Source organism: Otolemur garnettii, unplaced genomic scaffold, assembly GCF_000181295.1.
Source record: "Otolemur garnettii isolate 467f Iridium unplaced genomic scaffold, OtoGar3 scaffold00070, whole genome shotgun sequence".
Lineage (NCBI taxonomy): Eukaryota > Metazoa > Chordata > Mammalia > Primates > Galagidae > Otolemur > Otolemur garnettii.
Genome location: NW_003852465.1, coordinates 4,899,870 through 4,919,719, shown reverse-complemented (window position 1 = coordinate 4,919,719; position 19,850 = coordinate 4,899,870). Strand labels below are relative to the sequence as shown.

Below are 19,850 nucleotides of genomic sequence, written 5' to 3'. Positions count from 1 at the left end.
GTGTTCCCCTCTCTCCACATCCACACCAGCATCTGCAACTTTGGGACTCTGTGATGTAGACTAATCTTACTGGGGTTAGGTGATATCTCCAGGTGGTTTTGATTTGCATTTCACTGATGATCAGGAATGATGAGTATTTACCATCCCATCTATAACTGGGCAAGAGACATCTAACTCTGAGTAAGATAGATGAATGATTTAATTTTTTAACTCAAATTTTTCTCTTAATGACCTGATCCTTTGTCTTCAGCAAACCCCTCTCCTCCCCAGAAGTAGGAGTCATCTTGAACACTTACCTCTCTAACTCACTTGCTCTGTTATATTACTAGCATGGGAAAGGAGCCCTGTTGCCAGGACAACAAGGGGACTACAAAAGTTCAGCCACAGCTGGGTCCTCTATTGCCATTGATCATATTAATTCATTCATTTCAATTTCATACACTTAAGAAGGTAAAACATTACATAATTCCTCCAACTTATCAAACATGTTTTGTCTATATCTCTAAAATGTCTCACTGATCTTTACCATTTCTCCTGAATTCACTAACTTAACTCAATTCTATTAACTGGAGATGATATTCAAAGTATTTAGAGTCAAATTACCTTGGGAAATACCCAACAGAATGGATGTATTCATCAAATCAGAATGTATATAGTACTAACTTTAGAACTGGTACCAAAGCATCCCAGTCTCCAATCAGTCCAGCGTTTCACTAATCTTGATACCTTACCCTCCTTTCACGACATGGACTTCTCCTCTGTTCAGTTATTACAAGCCTAACATGTGGACTGGCCATCTGATTGGATAAAAATTAGATTTTAAAGTGAAATGCATCCATGCCTTTTATTTGTGGTAAGTATGATGATTTTTCAAAGACCATCGTAAATATTTCCTTCCTGAGAAAAAAGACACTGTGTGTTAGAAAGCAGAGCAGGATGTTAAAGGCATGGGTCATAGGAAGAAGTAACTGCTTACTAGCTGAGGAAGGAGTAGTCCCTTCCAAATGCATAGTATGACTGCACTTATCACCCCCATGTGCATAGGTGGGGCCGAATAATGTTATCATCAGAGTTCTGAGCAGAAGTGGTGTACATCACTCCTAGAAACAATGTTCAATTATTGCTCTGCGTCCTCCTGAGAGCCACCACCATCGTCCACATTATAGCCTATTTTACCCTTGATCCCAGAGGAAGGATGACTAGAAACAACAGAGCCCTCTAGCCAACTCGTAATGAAAAGGCAGTGAGAGCAAGAAATAAACTCTGTTATTTTGGATTTGTCACTGAGGAATAATCTTTATCCTGACTGACAGATCTTAGTCTTAAGATCTTGTCACTGGGGTCTCCTGTTTAGAATCTTGATTTCAAGATAACCTAATTCAGTGGTTCCTAATATGGAGTCCATAAATTGTCCCATATTATACACAAAATTTGGGAGGCTTGGGAGAAGAGGCTCCACAGTGTTCATTCAATTTTTCAGAACTCTTGACTTTAGGTCCACATTGCTGCTAATTCCTAAGTAATCTGTGAGTTTAGTCTATAACCCTGACTATCCTGGCTCAGACCTCCTTTTCCTAAATTCTTAGCTTGTCTTTGTAACAAGTGAGACTGAGATCAGGGAGAGAAACAAAAGTCAATGGGTCTGGCTCTGTGTGAAACCTTGCTCCTAAAAAACATAAGGAGAAACAACTATTATAAATTTTAATTAACAATCCTCCCAAAGCTTGAAGTATCTAGGCATTAAGTGAATTCTATAGAACCAATTTACCAAATGGGTGCACAAATCTAGCTTCTCTGCTAATTTGGATCATTAAATTTTCATTAACTTATCCTAAACCAACTCTCCTTTAGATGATGTAGGAAAGTGCTAATCAAGGCCACTCTCTCCTCTTAAAATCATTTGGAGAGCTTGAATTTCCTAGGAGTTTCCCTCCTTTCTGCTGAGCCTTATATTTACTTGACATGATCCCAACAGAAATATCACATCTTTTGCTCCTTTAAGACCTGTCCTATGAAATCCTGTTCATGTCTCAATTTTATGAACAATGCATTCACATATTCCATTAATAAGCCTCTGGAATACCTGAAATCACACCGTCTCTCTAGACGCAACCCGGAAGAAATGGATCTCTTAAACAGACCAATATCAAGCACTGAGATTGAAGAAATAATAAAAAAGCTTCCAACAAAAAAAAAGCCCAGGACCAGATGGCCTTGAATTCGTACCTATATGGCAGAACTTATTTCAAAATGTTGAGAAGGAAGGAACTTTCTCCAACATGTTCTATGAAACAAACGTCACTTTGATTCCAAAAAATCACCTTGATGCAAAAATTCTCAACAAAATCTTAGGTAATAGATTACAGCTACACATTAAAAAATTATACAACACAATCAAGTAGGCTTCATCCAAGGGATACAAGGCAGGTTTAGCATACACCATCTCTTACTAATTTATTAAATAGACTATATACTGTTCAGTAAATCTTGGGTCTCATATGCATCAATTTCCCATGTCTGGGAAGTAATTATTTCCTGTGTGCTCACCACTGGAAAGAAGGAATTGAGATGGAATGCACTTGGAATTGAGATGGAACTACTCTTGTATTATGTGGGCCCTAGATAATGAACACACACACATACACACACACAGAACAAGCATCACAAACAGGGACTGCTACCTCATTAATTCCCATATCATTCATAATTCCATCAAATTTTCCCACTTTTTAAAAAGCTCAAAATTAGCAAATAATTATTTGTTAATTTTAGGAACATACCTGCTTTATTTCCTCTTCCAAACTCTAATGAAATACTAGATTTTTGTATTGACTTTCTACTAGTGAAAATAAATTAAGAAGCTGCTTATGCACATTCACAAAGATGAGTTCCAAAATCATTCAAGCCAGCTGCCATATATTTCACATGCTAATTTCACTCCAAAAGTATATGTAAGATTATATTTTTTTATATACTATAGCACAGGAAATTCATATTTATTGAAAACCTACTAGTATTTGTAAGTTTTGATCTATATTAACAACTATTATATGATAATGTAATAATATTATTGCCATAAAGTAGATCATTGCATTACATTGGTCAAAGTTATTATTGTAGCAACCCTAAAGTGAGTACTAATAGCCCCATTTTACCTTTGAGGAAATGGAAGCTCAGAAAGTGAAGTTCACTCAGAATCATGTTGCTAAAGGATGGAAGTCAGGACCCAGGTCCATGCCTTTTTTACTGTCCTATACTGCCGCCCATGCAAACAAAGCTAAGGGCACCTGCGGTTTACAGCAACCTTAAGTTTAGTTTCTTTCTCCACTTCAGAAGCATACATTTCCCCCAGACGAATGATGCTGATGACGTCAAGGGTAACAATACTAATAACAACCCCTGGGTCTCATATGCATCAATTTCCCATGTCTAGGAAGTAATTATTCCCTGTTAGTTCCTTTAACAACAACTCATTTCTAGAAAACAAAGAAACTGTCTAACTTTTCTACATTACTTTTTACCAGTATGTAGCTAAGATAGGGCCAATATCCAGGTGTTCTGATTCATAAATCAGAATTTCCCCCCTTCTTAACAGCACATAAATATTGAATGAGATATCTACTAGAGTGAGCAACTATGAAGAACGACCACAGTGCAGCTCCTAAGTGTGTCAAGTCAGTGTAGACTGTGGATAGATAATAATGCTCTCCCGCAGAATAACCAGGATGCCCACGGCTCATGTCTCCATTAATATTGTAAAACTTCATCAGCTCAGACAACACTAACCGAACTTGCAGTAATTTGGTATGCTGTGTTATTTTACCTTTGTACTATCAAAACCGAGTAATGGGAAACCGACAGTATTAAAAGCTGCTGTGTGCCCTACTGCTGTCCCCTCTGGCTAAGTTTCAGTCTCATCGTCCCTCGCTCTCTCCCTCCTTCTTGCTCTCTTCCCCTTCCTCTCTGTTTTCATCCCTCTTCTTCCTTTCCTCCCTCCTCTTTTCTCCCTCCTTCCTCTCTTCCTCTCTCTATCTCTATCTCTTCTTCCCCCTCCCTACCCCTCCCCTCTTCCTCCTTTCCGCCCTCCTTCCTCTCTCCATCTCTCTCTATCTCTTCTTCCCCCTCCCTACCCCTCCCCTCTTCCTCCTTTCCGCCCTCCTTCCTCTCTCCATCTCTCTCTATCTCTTCTTCCCCCTCTCTACCCCTCCCCTCTTCCTCCTTTCCGCCCTCCTTCCTCTCTTCCTCTCTCCATCTCTCTCTATCTCTTCTTCCCCCTCCCTACCCCTCCTCTCTTCCTCCCTCCCATTCTCTCTCAGGTGCCTGGGTCACTCCCCTGCCCACACTCAGCCATTATTAATTTCCAGCTTTTCTTCTCACAAGCCCAATTCTGGGCAACCAGATCTGCCCCTTATTCCCAGCCGTAGTAATTAATTGTGCTATTATTGTGAATTAATCATACAAGCAAGTCAATGTTTAGCCTAATTAAGAGTGAAGCCAACAAATTATCTAAAGCACCACTCCAGCAGAATTTGCATCCAGCCTTGTCTGAGCAGCCAATCAAGCTTTGCAGCTATTGAGTGAAGTACTTCTGGGCTTCATTAAAACTTACAGCTCAGCTTTCTTCCTACTCCAGCTCCTGAGCCCTGCCTCAGTCTTCCCTCTCTTACCCTTCCCTAACTGTAGTACTTAATTACACACACTGGAAATAATACTCTATCTCTTCTGTTAATTTACTGCAATGCAAATTGACAGCTTTGTACTTGAGTCCTTTTGTGAGTTTACATTGTGCGTAGTTTAACAGACTACTAAAGACTATTTAAATTTTTTCTTACCATTTCCCCTAATCAGTTTAGCACCTTTAAAAACAAAGGTGCTAATACACAAACATTCCTTCCTCAGAAGGAAGTTACCTGCGTAAACATAAACAATGATCAGGGCAACCAACTTTCTAGTTGAAGAGCAAAAACAAGTGAAAATCATAGTTCTTGACAGTAAAAACATGTATTTGGGCTCCTACTTCTAGATGAGTACTAACTAGAAAGAGAAAAAAAGTCTGCAAAAGGAACCTGAAAGCATTACTGAAGATGCTGAAAAATTAGCAAAATGTTAGCAAAATTTTTTGAGGAAAAAAAAAATGACTGCCTGGAGTGAAAGTTTGCCTTGAATTTTTCCCATTAAAAGGTAATTCAGCCTTGGGAAAAATAATGTGCTGAAACTTACAGCTCTGGCAGTAGAAAGTGAAGCTATAAATCACCGTCTTTTCTGATACCATGTGTAGACACACGTTAGGACAAAAGCACTGGTTATTCTTCAAAAAATGAGAATTAACAGAAGAGTTCCAAAGGATAAAGGCCTACATCAGCTACGTGCATGGACTTTAATTAGATTTCCAACAATTTCACCCAGAGCTCCAAGTCTATACTGGTCTCCCACGTATTTCTTTTTCCCATTAATCTTTGTTTGGTTTTGCTGCTCCCTCAGTACTTAGAAACCATGCACTTTAGCCTTTGGCAAAGTGTCCACTTCAAATATTCTCTCCTGCCACCTCCCTCGGTCCGATCCCCATACTTCCTGAGGGTTCTCAGCACACTCAGAAAGATGGGCTCTCCACATGATTTCTCACTAAAGCTTATCAGAAAGGAGAAAGACAGTCTATTCTGTTTTCTTTATACCCACCCCCAATTCATACCTTCATCCAGTTCAGGTCCTAAATGTGAATACCAATACTTCTGTTCAAAACTGCCTATATCTCTTTGTCTTCTTAATTTCTCTCTCTGATACTTAGCACATAGATATACTAGTTAGTATTTATAATAATTCCCTACAAAGGCTTTGTATCAAGATAAAAAATCAATTAACACTAGAAAATACCAGCTTTTTCATACACTCCCCTACATAGGAGGCCACTCTTTGGAAACTTACCCAGTTTGCAGAGGAATTTTTTTCAATAGGTCCAATGTCTAACATTCTAAGACACTAAGCACAACACTTACGTGGTGATATCGGAATAAGTCTATAAACGTGTAAATGTGTGTGCGTGCATGTGTTTATACGTACTGTTATTCAAAGCTATTTTGGGACATCAATTAAAAGTGGGCCGAGTACATCACAAAATAACATGTGCTTCGTATAGAGTTCACAATGTGCATTCCTTTAAAAGCCCATTGGCAGCAAGACAGGCAGATATTTCAACACTAAGTTTCAGACATTCGGAAGGGGGAAGGTTTCCTTCTTTTCCAAGGAGAAAACCTGTGATTCACAAATGAGACAATGAGGCTGAAAACATGCCTTTTGCTGCCATCAAGTGGCTCTTTTCAGAATATTCTTGTGAACCTCAACCACGATGTCGGAGCTTTGCTCCCCTACTCCTTGTGGACTGGGAGTATGTGAAAAAACCAAGCAAGCCCTTTCCCGGGGTAGAGTTTTCTACCTTGAATGCTATAAAACTTACATCACTAAGATATTCCTTAGTAAGGTAACTTTGAAAAGTGTTTGAAGTATCCAAACACCAAAAATCCTTCCCAGCCCAAGGTGACCTGCTGAGCTTCTAGTGGGTCACTAGGGGCCTCCACCTGGACTTTGGAGCACACCTCTCTTCATTAATACCATAGAAAGAATTTCTAAATAGACGGGCTTTGAGACGACTAGCTGAGCACAGAGGAAATCAGAAAATTTATTCAGAATAATTTTCAGTCAAATCAAACCCCACTACTATGGAATAAAATGGCTTTGTGTTTCCTTTTAACTGGTGTCTCACTTTCTCGAGACGACTTCAGTCTTGTGTGCAAATAGCCCAGTATGTTTTATAGTCACTGCCAAAGTGGGACTATTATCACAGGCGGCGCCTGGGTTAAGAAGGAGAAAGATTCTACAGGTTTGCTCTTAAGGTGGATTTGTATATAAGCCAGGACAGGTATATCTATCTATTGCCTGTAATAGCCTCCATTTGGAAGTGCGAGCTGCATGTAAGTCAGATGTCTATAACTCGGGGACTTTGCAACCCTCTTTCTAATTTAGGAAATTCCTTTTCTCTTTTTCTTTGAGTATATTGCCTTTTTCATCCCCCAAAATAGTGAATTAAACTGACAGTAAAATGGAAGGGAAAATGACAATAGCTACTTTTAAAAACAAAACAAAGCCAAACACTGCGGCATTAGCCTCTTCATATTCTGAGAAGGCAGTGACTTAGCATATTGGTTCTTTTGATTAGCAAATGCATTAATGTGATTTTTGTTATGAAAAGAAAAGCCTCAGATATATCAAAGTGGACAGAAGTTGAGGTGAAGGAGAACTAAATTGCTCTACATAATAAAATAGAGGAATTCTGCTAGTTTTTGGTGGACCTCCAGAGAGAAGAAACTGGGAGATAAAGAGAGCCAGGAATGTGTGGGGGTTTCTCAAATCTAAAGAAAACTGTACCTTTAAACCACTGAACTGCACCTGTGGTTATGATATCAATTCCCTGGAAGAATTTTCCCCCAAGGTACAGTTTAATTCAGATGGGTTCCCTCAGTGCCGCAGGTGTCCGCAGCCCTCTGCAGACCCTATAATATGGGACTTTTATTGCATCTCTCACTTCATAGGGGACCAACTCCTCATTTCTGGTTCCCCCATTTAGAGTTAGAACTCAAGTCCCTAAGTTCTTGCCCCTGAGCACCAGTCCCTAGGCTTACGGCCCTGGGTTTCAGATCCTTCCTCATTTTTGTCCTCCAGGTATATGTCCTCCAGCTCCTTTGGGTAAGCTCAGAGAGGCATTTCAAAAGAGTTTATCGGGCTGTATCGTATTTTCTAGCAGTTCTAAGGGTTTTCTAGTAGGCGAGGCTCCAAGTTTCCTCGTCTGTCACCTGGGAGGAAAAGGAGCTGCTCATAACACGGTTCAGTGCAGAACTCTGCCAAGGATCAGCACCTTCTCTAAAGCAGCGCCCTTCCCTCTGACCTCAACTGTTTATATAAAGATGAATTTAGTTTCATCTTGGTGAATTAGAGAATAGAAGAAGTTATCATAAACAGTATTTTGGTGTTTGAGGCATAGAGGGGCAAAGAGTTGAACTTGGGAGGAGATACGGGTTGTCTGAGCCTTAAATTTACTACTTCTTAGTGTAAACTGTCATATAAATCTTGGGAAATATCTTCTTCCCTCTACTATGTATCTCCTAAGAATGGCAGGGGGGAAAACAATAATGTTTGAAATGAGCTTCCATCGCACTACGGATCAGTGGTGGCCAAAGTCTACACACAACATACCACAGCACGGAAAGGCAATCTTGCTTAGCCTGCATTTAAAAGAAAAGGGTGGTACCTAGCTCTCTGATCTATTTGGAAGAATAGGTCAAAATCCACCGTGACAGCTATCGCAGTGTACGACAAATATTTAACATGGCTTATTATTATCACTAATTGAATTCTTAATGCTGTAGGCTAAGTCAATCTCCTCCTATTCTGCACTTAAAACTTACAGGGAGCAAACCAAGAGGAAATCAGACTAAAAGACCAAGCCTCGTGTGTCATTATATAATGAAAGAACTAGAGAAAGTTAGAAAAATCTGCAATCCACTTGATAGCACATCTTCATGCCATGGTGATCTGATCACAACCTTGGATTTAATACAGGGTGGCCCACTTTTAAAATGACCCATTTATAACAAAGGTCTCTCTGTTGGGACTGTCAAGAGAGCAACATAAGTGCACCAGTATCAAACACCTTTATTTCACCAGGCATTGCAGAGCAGTGGAATTGCAAACCCGGAGACCTTCACCTTTTCCCCGCTGGATTAAGCATGCGAATACAAGCAAATCAATAAGATTGCCTCATTCTCTGTCCCTATCATGAAATTAATGCCGGCCCTCCAACTACTCTATTGAAAAGAACAAAAGAATAAAGAAGAAATCTAAGTATTGTGAGATGTCACATGGTTCTTGGAAAAAATATTCTAATGTCTTAAGTAATAATGTACAAATTATCTCTATGTAGGCCAGATTTATAAAGGAGATTTAGACTATTACAAACTAAAAAGCTCATTGTAAATTCTCACGAGTTTCAAACGTAACACTCACCACAGTAGAAAGGGGAAAGACAACCTACCCCATGCTGCCATCCATCAGGAGAAACGTGTTGTAGATGTGAGAAAATATGAAGAGAAACAGGATTGTGCTGAAGAACATTGTCATCCACGACCCGTGATCCTCTCGAAACATCTTTAATCGGAGCACCTGACCTGAAATACAAATGTTATTAAAAATCAGTAACATTCATACGTCTTTGCTTTATTCAGTGGATCTCTATGATCTCTACTGCTGAAGTATTCGCCATAGGACTGCCTTATGGGTAAAACCACTATATAATGTCCCTTTTTGCTCTTTTGCAAGTAAATGATCATGAATGACGTCCAAGACATATCCCGTTTCATCCTGGCATAAACAGTACTTGTGTGAGGATCTAGTGTGCAGAGATGGCTCGTTGTGCTGGCATGCAAATGGATGCACTCAAGTACTACTACATTGCAGGTTTTTATTCTACGGATATGTTTTTGGTTCATACCAAAACTACATAAGGTAAATGGTAAAGATTTGCATAAGTCCTACACCATTTCCTTTGCTTTCACAGATCCATTCCTATTACTGGCCAGACGACAAAACCAAGCGGACCTCACGGATGAGAAGATGCAATTGTTTAAAGTACAGGAAAATCTGAGAGGGAAAAATAAATCCTCAATCATAAGATGCAAAGGTTTAGCTAAAATAGTACCCATAGCCCATACAGGCACATGCAGAGGTACACAGGGAAGGAAATCCAGTGTATATGGTTGGTATTATGCTGGCTATGGCTTCTGGCCAAGTTCAATTTCCATCCTGATGCCTAAAATTCCATTTATGAACATACATGCTAAAATTACAGAGAACGTTAAAATCCAAATACTTCGAGGAGAAAAATATACTAAGATGAACTCTGAAGTTCATCTTACTTGAGAGTTAAAAACTTGGGTGGTGCCTATGGCTCAGTGGGTAGGGTGCTGACCCTATATACTGAGGGTGGCGGGTTCGATCCCGGTTCTAGCCAGCTAAAACAGCTATGACAACTGCAACAAAAAAATAGCCAGGCATTATGGCAGGCACCCATAGTCCCAGCTACTTGGGAGGTTGAGGCAAGAGAATTTCCTAAGAGTTGGAGGTTGCTGTGAGCTGTGACACAACAGCACTCTATAGAGGGCGACAAAGTGAGACTCTGTCTCAAAATAAAAAGAAGACTTAAAAACTTAAGACTTAAAAATTACTAGTACTAGAATTAGTACAGAAAAAATGTGATTTATGTACAGAAGAGAAATGAGGGTCCCTGTACCCTGAAAGGTGAGGAAGATGAAAAACCATGGAAATAAGGAAAAAGTGAACATATATCACCTTAGCTACTGTCATGGAAAATGGTGCCTATGATACCTATATCTATTGCTGAGAAAATATATCTAAATAATGACAAAGAGATGATATATGTGTAAGAACTACAATTACATAAGGTAGACCTGGCTTGGCGCCTGTAGCTCAGTGGTTAGGGTGCTGGCCACATACACCTGAGGTTGGCAGGTTTGAACCCAGCCCAGGCCACTAAAAACAGCAATGAAAACTACAACAACAACAACAACAACAACAAAGTAGCTGGCATTGTGGTGGGCATCTGTAGTCCCAGCTACTTGGGAGGCTGAGGCAAGAGAATCGCTTAAAGCCCAAGAGTTGGAGGAGGTTGTGAGCTGTGACGCCACAGCACTCTACCAAGGTTGACATAGTGAGACTCTGTCTCAAAAAATAATAATAATAATAAGGTAAACCTGAAAACTTATGACAGAATTTCCCATGAGAAAATAGCTCCCTTGTTTAATGATATGCCAAAATTATGAAATATATATATATTTCTATATGGAAATTTTCTCCCTAAAGACAGTATCTCAGTTATAGGTTAATGAGCATAGAAGGAACAAGCTTTTAAGATGAAAGTACTAAACTTTCCCTTACCACTCACATTTATTAAAATAGCACTTTTTTTAAACAGACGTCAAGTGTTACTATGCAAAATGATTTTTCATGGCCTACAAACTTCCCTTTGACCCTGACCTCACAGATTACCCCGATCCCTGCACCCTAGTCATTCTGACCTCTCGCTTCAAGTCATTTTATATATTCTTTTTTACTTTTAATAAAATGGTCACATAATGATGGTATATCTTTATAGCACTTTAGATTTTATCTGGAAACCAGACTAAAGGAAAAACTGCCCTGGGTAAAACTTTAGATGGAACAAAAAAAGAGAGAGAGAAATTTACTTCTATCATCTACTTTCTTCTACAGAAAAGTAAAGGGCAAAGCAAACTCGAAAGTGAGAAAGAAACGTGACTACAAAACATAAACAAGAGTATGGAAAACCATCCGCGGAACAAATGAGATCCGCACTGTAAATTAAAAGATACGGAACTTATTGATAAACTGTATCAGTAATTACAGAAATACAGGGATTTTCAAGCCTCTACACAACACATTGACGAGAATATTATAAATAGATAATAAGCACAGAATGCTTGAGAGTAAAAAGGCAAACTACAAATATGTCAAAGTAAACTGTAAAGAATGTGTATTCATTTATTGAACAAATATTTAATGTGTGCCTATGACATGCCAGACACGGTTGTGAGTGCTGGACATTCCGCTGTGAGCAAGGCAGAAGAGGACTCCAAGCCGATCTTCCTTTGAGCACTGAATGAAAACATGACCTTATTTTAGACCCATAGGCTCTCTTTGTTCAAGGTTCCCTTCAGGACAGGTCCTTTCTGCTTCAAATCAAGACCTATTTGTTTAATTCAATAGTTGATCCTGAAGGACTTCAAAGACTGGCCACTAGAGTTTCTTTAATATTTAAATGTGAATTTCTTTTTTAACATATGCATATGTCAAAAAATTCAGTAAGAGATGCATTTTAACAGTCAAATAATAAGGCTGGTGATTTAACAGTGCTTTGCGGAAAAAAAGAAAAAAACATTCTGGATTAGCTGTAGAGGGGCTGAAATAAGACAAAGTTAGTAGAAAGACATGTCACAGTGCCATTTATGTTGTCACTGCCAGGCCCATTGTCTGGCACTAATTTCAGCCGTTAGTGTTATTAAAACAAAGTGGCAGGTTAACACAGCTTGAAATTCACTGAAAGAGCACAATAAAAATGCTGCAATATATTACGTCCAAAACTGGAGTCACCCAAGTGTTGAGTCAAATAGCATTATAAAAATTTTGCATACACTATGTCAAAGTTAACTCAATGAGTGACCCTCAAATGCCAGGAACACATACACACAGATTGACATCCTTTTATTACTCTCACGAATGACTTCTTCCACACAGTCTAATAAACCAAGAACCTTGGCACTGTGGAAGATTTCATATGAAAATACAGAGTGGCCATAATGTCCATGTGCAATTAAAAACAGAGTGCCATATAAAACTGCAAAGGAATGTTACAGCCACCCTGTAGGGTGACCATACATGTGGTTTGCCTGGGACATCAGTGATTTACAATTGTTGTCCTAGAATAATTAAGAGTAGGACCCCTTCCTTTCTTAAGTGTACTAGTTCAAAAAATAAATTATATGCTATCTCTCCTGGAGGGTCACACAGAATTGCCAGAATTTTATAACACTTTTCTTTAGAGGAGTGTTGGGAGATAACTAAGTGAAAAACAATCCTTCTAGGTAACAGAAGTTTTTAAAAAAAAAATCTCTGAGTCTCACATAGTCAAAATGATTTTTATTTTAATCAGAGACATATTTGTAAATCTGAACGTATGTTTATGTCATTAGTAAAATCCATCTGGGCTTTACAGATCATCACCTTCAGTTTGGTCAAGGTGACTGGAAAGCACAGCTGAGAACCACTGGAGCATTAAGGTGGTTCCTGGATACGTGATGGAAGTAAGGGATAGACGGTACAGGGATTCAACATAGTGAATGTTAGCTACAGTCACTGAAAATACAGTAGGTTTAGGATCACTAAGATGTCATAAATTCAAATAAGATTAATTGTCTAAAAGCATATTGAAAAGATGGGCTGGCATGGTGGCCATGCCCATAATCCCAGCACTTTGGGAGAGTTAGGAAGGAGGATCACTTGAGACCAAGAGTTCAAAACCGGCCTGAGCAACATAGTGAGAACCCACGTCTACAAAAATGTGTGGTGACTTATGTCTATAGTCCTAGCTTCTTGGAAGCCAGGAGGCTCACTTGAGCCCAGGAGTTCAAGGTTGCCGTGAGCTATGATGACACTACTGCACTCTAGCCCAGGCAACAGACTATGACCCGTCTCAAAAAAACTATATATATATATGTATATGTATGCATTTCCACAACATATATATATATATACATATATGTGTATATACAGTATGTGCTGTGGAAAACCAAGGTAAGTAAGTGTAAAAGAGAGAATTAGGGATAAACTGCTTGGTTTCTTGGCTTTTTTTTTTCTTTGCTGCTGTGCTCTGATAAGTAAAAGAATAAAAAGAAACATTGCCTTTCTACCTACCTGCCATATATTTTTTTTTAAGCACAAGTTCTAGGTCCCTCTTCTTCAGGAGTGGTTTTACAAGGAGTGCACGGAGATGAACTAAAGAATGTCAGAGGAGAAGCTGCAGCTCTGTCTGTGCTTGCAGATAACAGACAGGGTGGCCCTTTTCCTAGAAGGCTGTTAAACAGATCAGACGAGCAAGGGCATCCGGACTCATAAAAAATATAAGAATTTAGGCCCAGAAAGTGACAGAGCCTCATCTGGGGGTCATTACACGGATACCGGTGAAGGCCAAGGTACCCAGGGTCACAGCTTTGAAAGTCTATGTTATCAGACCGGGTTACCCACAGTGACTGGGTCCAGTAGGGCAGCCACTCACCTCCATGAGGAGCACCATGACCGAGGGGGTCCTGGCCTCCTTAGACACTCACAGTGCCAAAGAAGGGCTACACGACTCCCCAAGCAGCACCAGGAGAAGGGGTGGAGAGGTAAATAGAAGCTCAGGGATTTATTTTCTCAATCCAGATAAGCTCTGAGACTTCTGTAAAACTTTAGTGATACAAAAGGTGATCTGGCCTATTATTAATATTGTACTCTCTTCCTCCCTTGGTACGCAGAAACTCAGAGCAAGATTAATTTAGAGGAAGAAGTACAGCATTACACATAAGACCCTGGCCAGGAACCATAACACATAAGACCCTGGCCAGGAACCGTAACACATAAGACCCTGGCCAGGAACCGTAACACATAAGACCCTGGCCAGGAACCGTAACACATAAGACCCTGGCCAGGAACCATACACATAAGACCCTGGCCAGGAACCGTAACACATAAGACCCTGGCCAGGAACCATACACATAAGACCCTGGCCAGGAACCATACACGTAAGACCCTGGCCAGGAACCATAACAGGACAAATGAAAGGGTGCTTTCCTCAGGAGCACTCCTAACCAGACTGACTCCATCAGCTGCTAAGTCTTCTGCTCCAAAGTCTCCTCAGGAGCACTCCTAACCAGACTGACTCCATCAGCTGCTAAGTCTTCTGCTCCAAAGTCTCCTTCATGTGATTTGACCACCCGCATACATAAGAAACAACCGGAACCTACAGTTATTTAAAGTAGTAAATCTAGTTTGCTGCAATCAAGATACAGTTAAAGTCAGCATAGCAGGCATTCCACACACCAGTAAGAATATTATTCTCCATTGCAAATAACAAAAACAAAAATGGAAAAAAAAATCTAAAACCAGCTTATCTTTCTTAATTGGCTTCCTTCTTTTTTTTCCATATTTGTTCCCTAAACCAAACTTAATTAATTTTATGCATACAATAAATGTTCCCAAAGTCACGTAGATGTAGTTTAAAGGAACGGAACGACTTCAAACAAGGCTGGATGCAGCCCTCATTCAGCTCCAGCTCCATTAGACACTCAGACGGTCTGACCCAGGTTTGCTTCATCTCCGTTTCCAAGCTTCCCCTTCCACCTCCTCAGGGTGGGGTCCACCTCCTCAGGGTGGGGTCCACCTCAGCTGGCTCCCTCTACTTTCTGCCTCACACACATACACCCCCTTTATTACCCCACAGTGACTGTAGCAATCTCCAGCAGTGCTTCTTCCTTTCTGTTCATGGAGGAAAAGATAATGCGTTTGCCCTCACATTTCTAAAACAAGTCATGAGATTCGTTCTATTGGGTTTGTTTGGGTCTTGAACCAATCACCAGAGCCACAGTCAGGAAAAGCAATGAGCTAACCCTATGTCACATGCTACATTGAAGCTACTTCCCTGGTGCCACCTCTACCCCCAAATGCAAGGTAAGTTTGGCATGGTGCTGAAGAGGGCAGAGCCGGAGATGAAGGGCCCCTGGGTTCTTGAATCACTACTCAGAAGAGAGGTACTGGCCATGTTTTGGGCTTTATGCGAATGAGAAATTCAATTGGTCTGCAGTCATTATATATTTTAGGAATTCATATTACTGCAACTAGCAATATCTCATCAGATAAAAGATGATTGATAGAAGAAAGGCCCAGAGAAGGCAAGAAAGAATAGGGTTTAAATAGCCCACATGAAATCTTTATTTCCTTTATCTTTTTTTTATACCCCTGGTTTGCCGCAGAATATGTAATAAAATACTTTTATTGAATGAAATACTGATGGGCAGATTCTGGAAGGAAAATTAAGACCTGTCCTCAAGTCCTCCAAAAGAAAAATTATTTTATGCGTAAAATATGGAGAAAGCACACCTTTCTGGCAACGATGCACTGTCATTATTCAGGCTGCTCCACCTCAGAAGGCCTAAGGCCCAGCACACTGTATAATTTACTGTCTACTGTGTGTGCACTACACCTGTCTATGCTCCACAGCACTGCAGGGACCACATTTGTCTTCTTCACCGCTGCGTCCCCATGGCATGGTACCTAGCACATAGCATGTCTTAAATATTTGTCCAATGGATAAAAAATGAAGGGACACACAAACAAAAGAACAGAAATTTTTCTACTGTATGAAATTCTATGTGTCTAGAACTGGCTCTTATGATACCTGCCCTCTGAGCCTTAGCCCTTCAGTTTTTTAAACTGCGCCCTCCTCCCAGTCTCCCCGTCTCTCAGCCTCCTCCTGAACGCTGTTCCCTCCAACTGCGCCCTCCTCCCAGTCTCCCCGTCTCTCAGCCTCCTCCTGAACGCTGTTCCCTCCAACTGCGCCCTCCTCCAAGTCTCCCCGTCTCTCAGCCTCCTCCTGAATGCTATTCCCTCCTGTTTAGCATGAAATGTATCAGGCTTTTCTTTTCACCAACACCCTAGTTTCCTATGCACCCTATATTCATCTTACACTTCTCCTGCAAAACCCCCAATTCTGGGGTAAAGCTACAATTTGTTTTCTCTGATTTTGGTAAACTGTTATGGAAAAAAAGTTGTTACACCCCTCAGTTGATAAACTGCTACACAATCATGATCCCCAACTTTAGCTGCTTCCTTGTCCTTTCTGTTTCCCATTCTGCTTGACATTGATTTCAAATTTTAGCCCAAAGCTACTATTAAATCCTTTCACTTTCAGAATATGGCCTTGGTCCCTCCTCAAGGTCATATTGTTTCACCCAACATAATTTCCCTCGACTTCCTGCCCACTCATCTTTATCCGCTTATCTGCTTTCCTGGCCATCCCTGCTCCTTTCCCTTGTTCCTCGGAGAATACAGTGCTCCTTCCCCCCAAAACCCCACCTGTGCCTTTTTAAACCCACAGCCTCCCCTCTGTTGGGGCCTTGCTCTAGCCGTCCTTTCTCTCCTTTGTATACCCAGTCTCTTCCTCTCTCATTATTTTTCCTCAGCTTCTTAAGGATCAACTCTTAAACTGATCCTAAAAGCAATGCTTACTGGACCCCATGTCCTTGAACTTGCATCCAATCTCCTTATCTTCCCATCCATACTTGACGGAAGAGTAATCTTTATCACCCCCACTAACTGAGATCTTACTTGCCATGAAAACACTCCACTGAAATTGTTCTAGCAAGTGTTAATGACCTCCACTACCCCTAGATCCAGCAGGAATATGCTGGCCTTTAATTTATCAGATGCCTTGTCTGCGTCCGATACACTCCCTCTCTTTGCCACTCCTCTTCCCTGGCTGCCCTAACACCAAATGTGCCTTGATCTTTTTCTACTTTCCTGATTATTTTCAGTCACCATGTTAGGCATCTCTTCTTCCACGTGTCACATAAATGATGATGGGCCATGTCAGTCCTCAGTCCCTGTCTTTCATATATCCCCACATGATCCAGCTGTCCAGCAGAGACACTCTCTCCTGAGCTTCCGACTGGAACTGTCAGCTGCCCACTGTCCCTCTGGATGTGTTCCCGGCAAATCAAACTCAGTGTACAAAAACAAATCCACAATCTCCAACACACAATACCCCCTCCTCCCACCTGGACCCGCCTTCCCTGAGTCCACTCCTACTTATGACTTCACTATCTTATCATTTGCAAAATAACCCCAGGTACGATTTACTCTTGTTGTTTTTTTTTTCTTCCTGTGTACCTTCCATTTCAATCAACAGTCCTATCTTTAACGTTCTTACATCCAAACTCTACTCTTACAATTTAGCTTCTCATTGTTTCTTGATGAGACCACTGCAACAACCTTCTAACTGGCCAACTCTACCCTCGAAATACACAATTCAAATTTGGTCACATCACCTCTTAGCTTAAAAAAATCTTTCAGGGCGGCGCCTATGGCTCAAAGGAGTAGGGCACTGGCCCCATATGCTGGAAGTGGCGGGTTCAAACCCAGCCCTGGCCAAAAACTGCAAAAAAAAAAAAATTGAAAAAAAGAAATCTTTCAAAGATCACCATTGGCCTATAATTCAAACATAAGCTCCTGGCCCAGTACAATGGCTCACACCTATAACCTTAGCACTCTGGGAGGCCAAGGCCAGTACATTGATTGCTTGAGCTCAGGAGTGAGATCCCATCTCTTAAAAAAAAAAAAAAGGAATCGCCAGGCCTTGTGATGGGTGCTTGTAGTCCCAGCTATTCAGTATGCTGAAGCAAGGGGATCACATGAGCCTAACAATTTGAGGTTGCTGAGAGCTATGATGCCACGGCACTCTACCCAGCACCACTGAGTGAGACTCTGTCTCAAAAAATAAATAAATGAACAAACAAACAAACAAACAAATCTAAGCTCCTTAATGTGGCATACAAGGCATCACCTGATTTGACCCGTACTTACTTCTCCTCTCAGGACTCCCCACCTTTCACTGTGTTTCCATCAACACTAAACAGGGTGCGCGTCTCATGCTGACGCCCAGCCTGGGAAAATCTTCCCTCCTCTCAACATTCACTTAACTCCTATATTTCCTGTAAGCCTTAAAATGCAGGTCAGAGATGATCTCTGCTAGGAACTCTTCTTTGTTAGTAACTATTTCATATATTGGATAATAGAAAGAGCTGATAGGATGGACTCCCTCGGGAGGTAGTTAAGTCCCCTTCGGTGCCGACAGGGAGGAACGGCCACTTGCCAGATAAGAGTTTAAAAGGTTGGATTACATGACCTTTAAGATCCAGTGCCATGCTGGGATTGTATGATTAGTTTGGGGAATGAGATCAAAATCTGTTAATTCAAAATATTGTTAGTTCAAAAAAAAAAGTATTACTCTTACCCATTAACAGAAAAAGTATTTCTACTTATGTTTTATCTGTCATTGTATGCATCTCTAATACATAAAGTGAACTTAAAGTAATACATTGATAACATTCTTTAAAGGCCAAGTTAATGCTTAACATTTTAAATACTAGAATACTTAACAATAAATGTGAGCCCTATTTCTGGTGGCTGAAATAAGAGAATAAAAGATAAAATGAAATGAGATCATAGCACTTGAAAATTAAGTAAAATTCATTTCTACAAGACTAAAGAAAGGGTATTAGTATTCATCACAGATCTTTATAAATGTATAGCTTATAAAAACATGATATATTTTTTTGCTTAAGGTTTACTAATTTTAAATGGCAATAGAAGAAAAGTAACTGAAATAAGAGAACTATTCTATGAATGAGATCAACCAAAAAACTATTTCTGACAAACCACATCGGAATATCATTATGAAGAGTTAGGATATTCTAGTTAGATAAACACGGGTTCATATTGTAAGTTTGAGATCATAAAACTTTTGTACTCTAAGGTCACCATTCCATTAATATTGAGATCAAATCTGTTATGTTAGTGTACAAAAAGAAATAAGAAACACTGAGGAGATGGTTATCATTTTTTATTAGGAATAAGAGCTTACTCAGGAAATGTTTGTTATTCATGGAATTTAACAGAAAATCAAGCATTAGGAACTGAAATACAATCACATATGTGGTATAATACTAAAAATATTACTACAATATGAAATTCAGAAAGAAAGGAAAATAAGAGCATGGATAGAAACCCAGGAAAAAGCCAGTGTTTTCATATTTAAAGTTTAATGTCAATTTCAAAAGGGTGGATATTAAAATAACTTTTTTTGTAAAATACAAATCGACTAAATGTTGACATAAATTATCCTCAGTAACACAGCAATAAACCTTCCATTTCATTGGGAGAGTCAAGTCCCAATGAAATATTCTATTTTATTATTATAATGTGGCTGTTTTCATTAAACCATCCTCAGCTTTAAATTGTTTATTGCTCAACAGAAAAAAATATAGCCCCAAAGAGAAATAAAAGGTATTCATTTATTATCTATTCCTTTTAAAACAAGCCATCAAGTAAAAAGAATGCTAAATTAACATTACATCTTAGCTTATAGCTCAAGATAAGATTTATCAGCAGTCTTTTTTTTT

At 39.9% G+C, this 19,850-nt stretch overlaps 1 protein-coding gene across 4 annotated transcripts in view; it reads right to left on the bottom strand.

The window, feature by feature from the left end:
* Positions 1-19,850, bottom strand: part of TMEM117 (transmembrane protein 117) — a 435,999-nt gene that overhangs the window by 351,745 nt on the left and 64,404 nt on the right. For 3 of the 4 annotated variants that reach the window (XM_003793550.1, XM_003793549.2, XM_012807485.2), the window contains exon 2: positions 9,083-9,215. The exons of the other annotated variant lie outside the window; for it this stretch is intronic. In XM_003793550.1, the coding sequence (XP_003793598.1) occupies positions 9,083-9,215 (133 nt within the window). The remainder of the gene's footprint in view (positions 1-9,082; positions 9,216-19,850) is intronic. 4 annotated transcript variants of the gene reach the window in all.